Below are 12,517 nucleotides of genomic sequence, written 5' to 3'. Positions count from 1 at the left end.
TCCAGCTTTGAAATTGTCTTATTTCTTTGGATTTGTAGGTAGGTACAGTTAACCTACAAAGCAACAGTCAGAGATTCTAACTACATTTTTATTGTTTCTGTCAGAATGGGAGGTATTCCAGCTAAAAGCCATAAAGGAGAAAAGCTGCTTCTATTCATGGGGATTATTGATATTCTGCAGTCTTACAGGTAAATGGCAATTGAATGTCATACTTTTTCTGAATAAAATATTTTGAAATTACTTACAAATGTGGACATTTTATAGAGCAGTTCTGACTGTTTTTTTGTGTACTTAGGTTAATGAAGAAGCTGGAACATTCATGGAAAGCTCTTGTTTATGATGGGGTAAATGTTTTTGGTTTGGGTTTATTTTTTTATTAAAAGTAATTTAACTTTGTTTTCTGTTATACCAGAGTTCTCTCTTGCCTGGTTATTTGTAGACTACCATCACCTTATCATCTAAACTGTTTCTGAAATCTTTTAGGTTGCTCTTAATCCATGCTCTGATTTTTTGTTGACCTTTCAAAAAGCAGGTAAAGTGATCTTGCCTTTGTGTCTTACACAGGACAGTGGCCATTAGCAAGACATTAAAAAAACTCATGTGTTCTGAAAAATATCATTTTCAAATTCTGCAGAGATTTTGCAGAACATAGCTATTTAAGTTTGAACTCATAATTTCATGAATGTAATACTTTTACCTAGAGCTATCTTTCCTTAAAGGAAATAATTGCTGGGGCTTTGTTGCTTTGAGTAGACCAGAAAAATGTGGTACTGTTTACCCGATGTGTTGAACTTTCATCTTGACGGTATAATTTTGATTTTTTTATAGAAAATGTGACTAAGACCTTTTTCAATCTTGCAGGATACAGTTTCAGTTCACAGACCAAGTTTTTATGCTGATAGATTTTTAAAATTTATGAATACAAGAGTTTTCAAGAAAGTTCAAGGTAAGGGAATAGTTGAGTTTGCTCTTGTAGTCATTTTCATAATCATTATTTTGTAACACTTCTGTTCTGGTAATAAAAGAATCCTTTCTACAGGATCGTGTAGCACTTACATTAGCAAAACTTGAGGTCTTTCATTAGAGATAGTGGGATTGTACCCTGGTAGCAGAATTATGTATTTGCTATGTGTTTTTTTTGCTGTATAAAGGGACGTCTGGAGATAAGATAGGTTTCTGTGTATTGACATTGATAGAAAGATAAATTTTGTGAGCTATGAGTCTTGTCCTGCTTCTGTTCATAGCAGTACCCCCAGTGCTTTGTTTAATGTGAATAAGTAAAGATTGATGAAATACCATCTTCAACATGTTTGAATGTAGGCAGTCTTCCCTTTGATATGGATTTCTTATGTACTTCGTCAAGAAAGAAACGGAAAGTTGGATATTAACTAAGTCTTTCATCTTTATTTCTTGTTTCTACTTCTTGCCTCCATTTCCCCTTTCCTTTCCTTAACACTTGTATTCATTCTCAGGGGCAAGATGCAAACCATTAATAGGTATTTACAAGAGAAAGAAAATGCCAATAGAAACCCACCATCACAGCAGAGGAATATCACTACCAAGAGTTATCCAAACATTTCAGTTTTTAATATTTCAGCAATAATTTAACTTCTTACTATTGTAACTTCTCAGAAATAAAATGAATTGTTAATGTAATTTAAAGAAGACCATGTAACTGTAGATCCTTTTAGAGAAGGGGGAAAGTGACCCTATGCAGACTCTGAGTGACAAGAAACCAGAGAAGTAAATGATAGGTACTTTGTGAAATTACTAAATAAGAAGGCTGAAAAGAGAAAGCTGAGAGCTGACAAACTAAAAGGATAGATGATGTACTTTAAGGAGAGTGAGGAAATGTTTAGAGGAACAAAAAAACCCATTTAAATTAATTGTAATTAGTGATTCTTCATGTGCAAGCTATGTTGTGACAAGTATTCAGGAAAATAAACTCTTGGAGAGTGTTATAAATACTAATGAAAGGATGGATAATTCTTTTGTGAGTAGGTCATGCTACTGAAAGGAGTTTCAATCTGAATATCAGTTTTAGTTCTGGTTATCAGAGCAATGAGGTTTTTTGATGTTTTTTTTTTTTTTCCAACAATCTTGGTGGCTAATATAAAACCTTTAATATGTAAGACATACAGATCTGTTGGTTGCATCCTTACTAACTTCCTGTTTTACTGTGAAATTATTTTTGAAATCTGTGGAGGTGATGAAATTGCAAGTTATTGTTTATTCTTTTCCATTTGGTAAAAAATTGCACGTTTCTGACACTTATCCTTTAAGAAACAGTGTTCTGTGAGTTTGGGATTTTTTTTAAAGCAGAGTTCTTCACAAGTAAATTTAAATCAACTGGCTGGTTAGAACAATGTAGTTGATAAAGAATCTCATATTCTAGAATGGATCCTGGTTAGCAGTATGCAGTGTAGCAGTTAGCTATCCTGTTCAGCTGTGCATTCATTGGAGGTGAAAGTTGGTGTGTAGAATAGATACTTTGTTCAAATGCTACAGGATTAATGTTGAGCCTATGGCATTGTATCAAGCTGATAGAAGATATTTTGTAAATACCTTTGTGACTAGTGTTAGTCTGGTCTCTCTTAATGTTGTCCTTCGTTATCTGAAAGAAGAAGAATGAAGCCTATATGGAGAAAGGTAGGAAAAAAATTGAAATGAAGGGTAGAAAAAATTGAAATTTAAGCGTAAGGAGGGTGGCTGCAAATTCTTACACAAACAACTTAAGGTGCTAAACAATAAAACCATTGGAACAGGTAAATGACACAGTATGTGAACTTAAAATTATCACTTTATGGCACAACATTGTGATTAATATAAAAATAAGACAGCGAGGAAATATAGTAAAAAAAATTAAATGAAGTTCAGATGAAAGAAATGATCCCCCTGAGGCTGAGATCTCTTAAACTTATGGAATAATTTTGCTAGGCAGCTAAGTTTTATGAGACATTACTCAAAGGCTTTATTATCTGGAACCTTTCCAGTATACACATTCACTGTGCATTTGATTATTTTCAATTCTTTCTGGTTTTGTCTGCTGGATTTATCTCAGTGCAAGATGGGAGCCTTTCTGTATTTTGAAAACCATGGTACAAGTACGGGACATGCCTTATTTTCTTGATGATTTTAATTTGTCTGTCTCACTTTTTCAGGCTATTAACCTCTTTCAATATTCTGCTGTTATTGATCTGCATACAAGGCTATAATCTACTTTTATATGGGTTAGTTGTTCAAATACAGTATCATTTTTTTCATTTCAAAAAAAAAGTGTTTCTGTCTTTAGAAACATCGCTTCTCAACTTCAGGCAAGACATTTCAATTTAAGCTCTTAAGCCCTGTTCTGCATATGTACTTTTCCATTAGTGCACAGAATAAGCCTCCATAAATGACTATGGAAATGTAGTAAGAAGATTCATCATTGGTCGGAGACTAGCACAGCACCTATTTTGTTATATATTTTCTTAGCAATATCCTGAAGCCATGCTTCTGATTCCATTCTTCCAAGCATGTGTCAGTCCACAGCCAAGTGGCTTTGATGCCCTTAACTTGAATTTTGTAATAGAGTACACTATAAATTATTCCAGTGCATCTGATATCACTCTTCTGCTTATGCATGAGGATCAGCAGCTGGCAATTAAAAAACACTAACTGAACTAGCTGGCATTCTTCTGACAGAGAACTGTGAACAGAGATCACAATTCAATTGTAGTAACAATGATGAGATTTGGTGTTTCACTCAAAGTGCTGTTTTAAGTGGGAAGGCCCTACTAAGAATTATAACAGGCATTTTCTGAGTATATGAGCCATCAACATTTTGGAAGTGTTTATTTTACCCCAAAAAGTTTAGATTTCACACGTGCCACTGAAGAAATTCTGTAATAGCACATACATCATTATATAGGAATGATTCACAGCTCAAGGAAATGGTCATAACTTTTCAGAAGATACCAAAACTTTTCAGTTTTCCTGTCTTGTTTTCTTCTACGTCAGTCTGTCTCTGAATACACAGTTTGATACATAGGATGCTGATACATAGGAGACTTCTAACAGTGATACAAAGCTTGGTTGACTGATTTGTCTTTTTGTTCCATGATCAGTAGGAAACTCCACAAAGCAAATAAATAAAAGTACTTTGCTCGTAGATGAGTAACCAACCAGTGCCTGTAGGTTTAGTTCTAAGGTATTTGATCAGTGATTTTTGTATCTGGATGTATACAATATATATACAGTCTGATCTGTACCCAGAAACTCTAGCTTTAAGGTGGCTATCTTTCTGTATGCTGTTAAAGATATACAGGACATTGAAGTGACTTAATTCAATACCTGTGTTCATTTGGTAACACAGCTTTAAGGTCTTCACCTTCCAAGAAACGATGCAATTCCATCACAGCCCTTAAGGCAACATCACAAGAAATAGTGTGTGCCGTCAGCCAGGAGTGGAAGGATGAAACGCAAAGCATTATTACTGAAGGACAAAGCTACTCCAGCCTTGATGAGGAAGGTAATACCTTTCAACTCAACAGTCTGAACCACGTTTTTTAAAAGTTTTGTAAAAGCATGAACTAGAACGTCTGGAGTCTGGCTAGTCTTCAGAACTTGAGGTTTGGTTATTCCTGGATACTGCATGGAAAAAGTTCTTTATATATCGAGGTTATATGACCTTAGTTTTCTCCTTGTTTGCAGGAGGTCTTAATTTTTGTCCAATAGCTAGCAGATTAAGGCCAGTGCCAGTGCTATTCCTTTGTCTGATTTCTAAATGAATATGTCACGTTGTTTTCAAGCTCAATTTGTTTGCCCCAGAGTCTTTGAATAAACAGAATTTGCTCCTTTCAGAGATCATTTCCAACCAGATGCAAAGAAGAACCAACCACCTAATCCTGTCTGAAAAGAAGGCTCACATAGTGTGAGAGCAATCCTGGCTCTTAGAAGAATTCATCGTATATTCATACTGCTGTTTAATATTTGTCCCTTTAGTTGCTTTGTATTCCGCTGAATGTACTGACTAGCAGTTGAAATTTGCCTTGTAAGGACTGTGGGTATGGGTGCATCACAATATCATCTATTCAAACATGTTTAGAAGCTTGGAGAACCTAGTAAGAGTACCAGGTAACCCCATATACTTGCATAAAGGCTTCTGGATTCAATCTGAAATGGAAGTTGTTAACGTTATTTTTGTATATTCAGTACTAGGTTCACGCCGCCGGCCGGATTTAGTACCAAGCACTCCATCTCTGTTTGAAGCAGCTTCTCTGGCAACCACAATTTCTTCTTCTTCCTTGAATGTAGATGAACGTTATCAACGTGATCAGCCTATGCTCTATTCTAGCAGGTAAATAATTTATTCTAACTTTTTTTTTATTCTATTCTGTGTTTAGAAGAGGACTCCCCACTGTTCTGATAGAAGTGTGGCAACATGTTCAGTGGGAGGAGGCTCTGCAAAATTAAAATCAGAGTGAGAGATTTTCTGTGTAGACCAGTATTGACCATTACCACTGAAGCAGAACTACTATAATCCTATTGGATTTGTTAAGTATTTTTCAATACTTCACAAAGTAAAAAGCATAAACTCAGCATAAATGTTAAAGTATGCTTTGAATTTTTTATCATTTTCCAAAACTAAACTAGGCATTGAACACTTACTTAGGCTTTAGTCTGTTCTTCAACCTAAACTGTATTAAGATTCACAAGATTGAGAATACTTGTAACTTGACTGCAAAAACAATTTTGTTTTCTAGGGAAAGGAAACTGCTTTGAAGATGATCTTTATTCTGAATGTTCAGTGCTGAATGGTGTGCTTTAAGTTCTTTAGAAGTATTTGCTGAATTTTCTTGAACATTGAACCAGGGAGTGTGACAAGAGCCTATCCAATTTTAGTTCAGGACAGATAAAAATGGGAATGTTTTGATGAAACTTGTGACCTAGCTTGGATACCTTGTAGCTATGTCTACCCAATTCCATTGCTGTGTCAGTAAGGCTTTCTGGGAAGTTTTGTGTACCTGATCTCTACCAAGATATGCCAGAAGAAAAATTTTATATTGTACAGTCTCACCTGCGTGGAGATCTGATTACCATAGGCGATGTCACAAACTAGCAATTTTATCTATTTTTGTCAGTATGGGTAGCTGATGTGAAATCAAGCATCTTGAATTTCTCTGTGCTAACTTGAAATCCTGCATTATATAGTATTTATGTAAATTTAGTAAGCAAATTTGTGTGATATAGTTCTTTACTTTGTGTTGTCCAAAAAAATCAAGGCGTTTTACAAGTCGTTTTGAAGCAGTAGAAATTTACTTTCTTATTAAAATGTCATGAGTTGCTCTCATATAAAACATAAAATGGCTTGCAGAGTTCCTTGATCAAAGTGTTACTTAAGGTTTTATTTTCATTAAATTGAAGGAAAGCACACTGTGGCATCTTGCATAAATCTGTTTTGAAAAGTAAAATAAAATCTGAATTAGATATGGTTTGGTGATGTCATAGTTTTGTAACTAAAAACCCAAGTTGTCACACATGTCAAATAACATTACTAATGAATACACATTAGCAGAAATGGAGCTCTTTCAATTTAACTTCTGTAAGCCTTGTCCAATTTATGGCAGCTGTAGGACTTCAAAATTCCATAGTCTTGAAACAAGTCTTAGCTTTGCTAAAAATAAGGTTGTTAGAGTATTTAGTTTTTCTAATTTTCTGTAAGCATTATATTTTGTATGTATTTTATTATCGTGAGTCAGCAAAGAACAGTGGAGTTGACTCATTAAAGAGTTCGGATTTACTGCAAATAAAATATTTCAAATACTTTTTACTCTCTACAAATTAATAATAGGGGAAAAGTGTGAGTAAGTTCTTGATTTTTTTTTTTAATGTAAATATATTCCAAAATTCTTCTAAAGTGAACCAGTTTTTCAGCAAATCTACAAGCCAGTATTATGTTTAGATTTGTTGATCTCCAGATGTGAATCAATCAGTTAAATTACCTAAAATGTTACCAGTAATGCAACCTCACCTGTCATTACCTTATAAAATCAGAAGAGGACTGTAGTGTTTGCATTTAGTTCTGTTTTATCAGTACAAAATGACATGCTCTCTATCAGGACAAACCCTGCATCAGTATTCATAGATGTGTGGCTCTCTCCATGTCTTATGTCAAACTGGACCTTGTCCTGTCACCAGGTGATCTTCTTACCACTCAAATCTTGCATCCTCCTTGATCCACCTGTAACTTCTCAGCCAAGTTTGCTAGTGCTGAAACCTTTTTAGCCAAGTTTCCTAATGATAATTTTTTCTCTCAGCCAAGTTCTAATTGATGTCACAATCTGAATACAATTAACAAGGATTAGCTTCTATGTTAGAGCAAATGGCTTTATTTTACAAATTAAGAAAGCTGCTACGTATGCTGAGTACTCATTTCAAGATTAGTAGCTTGGTACCTTCTGCACCAGTGCAGGATGATCTTCTTCATGGCACTAAATAATACGTAGTTTTGCTCTGAATGTGCCTCATTTGTTTTTATGGAAAATATAACAAATACAAAGAGTACAATAACACTGTTTGGAGCAAATTCTCAGCTACAAAACACCAATCATTTTAACCATAGTCACCATCATTAGCTCTGCATTTTCACCAGTGATGAACAAGAGCCTGCATGCTCCACTCATAACAGCCTGCATGGCTGTACAGAACATGGCTCATCTTTCACATCACTGTCATCACTGTTGAAATACACCACCCACTGCTTCACTATGCTTACATCCAGTGCTTGATCTGCATGTGGTGGTGAGTGGCACCGGTGCTGCACCTTTGCTTCATCCATGCACTTCCTTGTCAGATGCTATTGTGTCAGAGTGCTCCTCTGCTGCCATCTGTCACACAGCAACAACACGTAGTGTAATATTGGTGGGAAGATTCAGCCTCTACTGCCATACCACCAACTCTGACATTGTAAGCCAACATAATAAAATGGAAGCATTACTTTCAGAGCAGCTCTTGTGAATGCAGCTGAAACTTATGTGGAGCCCAGTTCTGTGACTAGCAGGGCGGAGGGATCTCGCAAAATCCGCACCTCCAGAAAAGGGAAACAGGGGACCCTGAAGTAATTTAAAAGAGCGGCAATGATCTGAGGAGAAACAAACTGATTTACTAAACATAGTATTGGAATGCAAGATAACACACTATAATACAATATAATTAGAATTGAAGCTAATAAATCAAATATAATGAGAGTGTCCGAAAGGTAGATAGGCCTCACCACAACGCCATGTGAGATGCGCAGTGCAGTTGAGCAGCAGGGAGACGGGAGGAGAGCCGACAAAGAAAAGCGCATCAGGTGACTTTGCCAGGAGTTGTATCTCCTCTCTGTGACTGCAGAGTCCCCTGGGGAATGTAGTTCTTCTCTTCCGGGTAGGTAACCAGAACTTGAGCATTAACTCCCAGTGCCCCACATGATGTTATGATGTGGAATACCGAAAAACAAAAATCACAAAACCATGACACTGTGCTACCAGGAGAAAAGCTGGTAAGGAAATAAAAATACCAAATAATCATGCCATAATGATGTCTTGAGGCTTAGATGCCTTAAGTTTTTCTCACTGGAGCTCAGTTTTTGAATAACTCAGCACTTTGCCAGTTGTCTTTGATAACATAAAATCCAAAGCAGTCTTTGAAACAAAGACAAAATGAATTATTTGTTTACAAATATGAGCCTGCTTTCAGTTTTTAAATATGTAATTGACTATGAAATTCTACTCTAAATTATTGACTAGAATTAGCTTGGTATTTTTTTTAGGCTGTTTTCCTTCCCCTTTCAAAGTGTCCTAGCACAAAGTAGAGAGTACAAGAATTTCCTCTTAACCACTCAGCAGTTTCTGTTTTATGATATTGAAAGGAAATAATCCTGTAGTACCAGTACTTATGCATAGGTCCATGATTCCCAGTAGTGCTAATGAGCAATATGTGTCAACACACTGAGAAGACAGGTGCTGTTGTTTGCCTCACTGAAAAAGAGTACCTTGAGGCACACATTCACATTTTTAACCTTGGTGGTTTTTATTTTTAAATACCTTGTTTGTATCAACCATGAATGTCATCATTTTCTGAGAGGGCTCATTACGTTCTGTTCTTGGAGTTCCTGAGCATCTGTAACGTAAGGAATTGCTGCCAGTGTGGCTAACCAGAGGTGATTTACTGAGCTGGAGCAGGCTCCTGAGACTTCATCATCTGAGGAGAGTTTATCTAATACTGATTTGGCATTGATTAGAACTAGTGTAATTGATAGATAATATGGAGAAGTGTTTGGGGACTAGTTATTATGGAAAAAAGAGAAACTGAGCAGCAGTCATAGAAATACTGCTTATTGTGAGTGTTTGTCTAGGCTGCTCACTGCTTAATTTTCTCCGAATTATTCCTTGGTCCTTGAGAAATTAGGGAGACTTTAGGTGTTACCCTCGCAGTGTGAAGGAGTGGCAGCAGGATAAGTGTGGAGGGGGAAGGTGGCTGTTTTTTCAGCATAGAAGGAACTTCATCTACAAATGGGAAGTAAAAAGGAGAAAATGGACAAATGTCATGTCATATGGTATTCAGCGAGTGTAGGTTTTTTTGGTTGTCAAAAGGCAGCTGGCTTCTGTTCTATGAAGCTGTTTCTTAGTTAAGTGGTTCTATTGTTAGCAAGATCAAGTATTCATTTAGTAAGATAACAGAAGTAACAATATATTACTTCTGTTTAAATTGACAGAGATCTTCTGTTCTTGTTTTTTGTTAGACAATATGTTCAGTTCAATCAAAAACCCAAATAAAAGCCCATGATGTATTAAGGGATATTTTACCTCTCTGTCTTTACAGCTTATGCCAAGGACCTGTGGCTTATAGGAAGGGGAACTGCTGAATAAATCTGACTCGTTTTAGCCTAGGATCTATGTGAAATATAATCTTGTTTCTCTCCTTCTTAATGTATTCTGTACCATCTTATACACATCATACCATATGCATATAAAATGGCCTTCTCTTTCCTCTTTTAATGGAGGAAATGGCCCACTGGAGATGAGCATGGAGGAATAATGGCAGGACTGGGGGCAAAGCAAGGGCTCAGCTGAAGTGTTTCTGTACCATTGCACGCAGTATGGGCAACAAACAGGAGGAGCTGGAAGCCATCATGTGACAGGTAAACTGTGACTTAGCTGCCATTAACAAAATGTGGTGGGACCACTCCTACAATTGGAGTGCTGCAATGGATGGCTACAAGCTGTACAGAAAGAACAGGCAAGAAAAGAGGGGCAGTGGTGTATTTCCCTCTGTCAGTGTTTCAGTGTTGTTGAGCTCAAGGCTGGGAATGACAAGGTAGAATGTCTAGGGGAAAGTATCAGGGGAGGGCAAAAAAGGCTGATGTCCTGTTGGGGTCTGTTATAGACTGCTTAGGCAGAATAAAGAGATAGATGAAGTGGTCTGTGAGCAGCTGACAGAATTTGTGCAATCACAAGCCCTTTTTCTTGTGGGGGACTTCAACTTCCCTGACATATACTGGAATTACAGTGCAAACACTGGAATGCAGTACTGCAACAGAAGCAGTCTAAGAGGTTTCTGCAGATAACTTTCACAGCCTACCAGGGGAGGTGCACTGCTAGACCTGCTGTTCACAAACAGAAAAGGACTGGTGGGAGATGTGGAGCTTAGGAGCTGTCTTGGACAGAGTGACTGTGAAATGGTAGAGTTCTCGATTCTTAGTGAAGTCAGGATGGGGGGCCAACAAAACTGCTCCTTGGACTTCTGGGGGGTGGCCACTGAACTGTTCAGGACCCCTGGCAGGGAAGATCCCTTAGGATTCAGTTCTGAAGGGTAAAGGCATCTGGGAATGCTGGATGCTCCTCAGGAAGGAAGTCTTAAAGACACAGGAGCAGACTGGCAGGGAAGAAGACATGCTTGGATGAACGCGGGATGATTGGACTGGATGATCTTGGAGGTCTTTTCCAATCTTGGTGATTCTGTGATTCTTAGCTGTATTTGAATTTCACTGAACAATTTCTCATGTTTTTTTTTTTGCATTTCTGTTTTTTTGGTGCAGACCACTTGAAATTTTGGAAGTCTTCAATGGATTGTTTTCTCTTACACTGTTAAAACTTCCTGAAACTTCCCAGCTTGAACTGAAATGTCCATGACCTAACATTTTATCAAACAATCTTTTAAAGACCACTTAGGAAATAAAAGTAGCTTTCTATCTTTTCAGTAGAAGGAATTTATAGGTATTTTTTTGCTATAGGAAAAATATGCCTTGTGTGAGTCTGGTTTTCTTATAATGTACAAGAGTTTTCCCATATTTAAACATTCTGTCTGTGTGCCCACTGCCTTTAGATTCTGGAGCTTAGGCAAATTTGCCTAAATTTGATTAAAAGAGGTGCATGCTAGGTGAATGTAAATGAGTAACTAAGTGGAGGAAGAAGACTTCAGTGCTTCAGTGCTAGAAATATGCACTGAAACAGTGGGGTAATCCCCGTGGAAAAGAAAGGAAACTTGACTGTCATTGAGACAACATGTAATATAAGGCTTAAAAAACATAAGGCTTTCCTGCTTCTTCTTTGATGGGATTACTTCTGCTTTTTGTGTGCTTTTTGTTTTTATTTTGTTTTTAAATTAAGAACGAAGACATAAAGTAGACCGTTTTAGGAAGATGAGAGCAACAGCACAGTTGAGCTCAGTCATGGATGTTCATTACTGTGTGGGAGAAAATAACTGTAAAAATAAGTTTTTCCTTGTCTTTTCATTCCCTTTTCAATGTACAAATTAACAGTGAGAACTCTCTGCATCACTGAAATTGTTAAAAACCTCTATTCCACTCTAATGAGTTCTTTTTAGTAAACTGTGTGTATAGGGTCTTATTCTCTTCTGATGCTTCCTCACTTCCAGATTCTCTTTGAATGCTCTGCAGGAATTCTACATTCAAACTGAATGATCATCAGTGATTCTACAATGATGCTGTTGCAGAAAATTGAACTTTAAGGACTGCTTATAGCAAATGTGTTGCACTAAGAGATTATATACTTAGATGCATATTTTACATGCATACCTTCTTCCGTACATACATACATACGTATGTATTTTTTACCCCTATGCATAAGTCTCATGTGCATATCAGATTCAGCTCACTTATTTAATTTGAGAAAAGACTAGTTTGGAAATCTCATTAGTGTGCTGGTAGAAGCTGTATTTTGTAGTATCTGCAGAGCTTGGTATGCATCGGTTTTGCTTTTTTCTTCTTTCTGGTATAGGATTGCTACTGTAGTAGTCAATAACATTTAGATAAAAAGGCATAATGCCTAGAAATATTCTCGAGTACTTAATGGAGTTAAAAAACTTTCCTGCTTATCCATTATGTTCTGCTGGAACAGCAGTTCTGTGACAAGTTTAATAAAAGAAGAAAGATGGCAGAAAAGCAAATTGAAGTACACCAGTTTAAAGGGCAGAACACTGCTACCTGCAGTTCTGGAGAAGCATCAAAAAATATTGCTAGAGAAAAGATAAAATT

The 12,517-nt window shown here is 36.7% G+C and overlaps 1 protein-coding gene across 8 annotated transcripts in view; it reads left to right on the top strand.

Moving 5' to 3' along the window:
- Positions 1–12,517, top strand: part of PIP5K1B (phosphatidylinositol-4-phosphate 5-kinase type 1 beta) — a 95,064-nt gene that overhangs the window by 69,959 nt on the left and 12,588 nt on the right. For 7 of the 8 annotated variants that reach the window (XM_090131471.1, XM_090131473.1, XM_090131474.1 and 4 more), the window contains 5 exons: positions 105–188; positions 296–344; positions 862–946; positions 4,355–4,510; positions 5,194–5,338. In XM_090131471.1, coding sequence (XP_089987597.1) covers positions 105–188; positions 296–344; positions 862–946; positions 4,355–4,510; positions 5,194–5,338 — 519 coding nt within the window. Of the gene's footprint in view, positions 1–104; positions 189–295; positions 345–861; positions 947–4,354; positions 4,511–5,193; positions 5,339–5,744; positions 6,787–12,517 lie in introns of those variants that run through there. The other variant, XM_031608762.2, reaches the window with a different exon arrangement.

This window comes from Phasianus colchicus, chromosome Z, assembly GCF_987193195.1.
Source record: "Phasianus colchicus chromosome Z, bPhaCol1.hap1.1, whole genome shotgun sequence".
NCBI classification, from domain to species: Eukaryota; Metazoa; Chordata; class Aves; order Galliformes; family Phasianidae; genus Phasianus; species Phasianus colchicus.
This window is presented reverse-complemented; position numbering and strand designations above follow the sequence as displayed.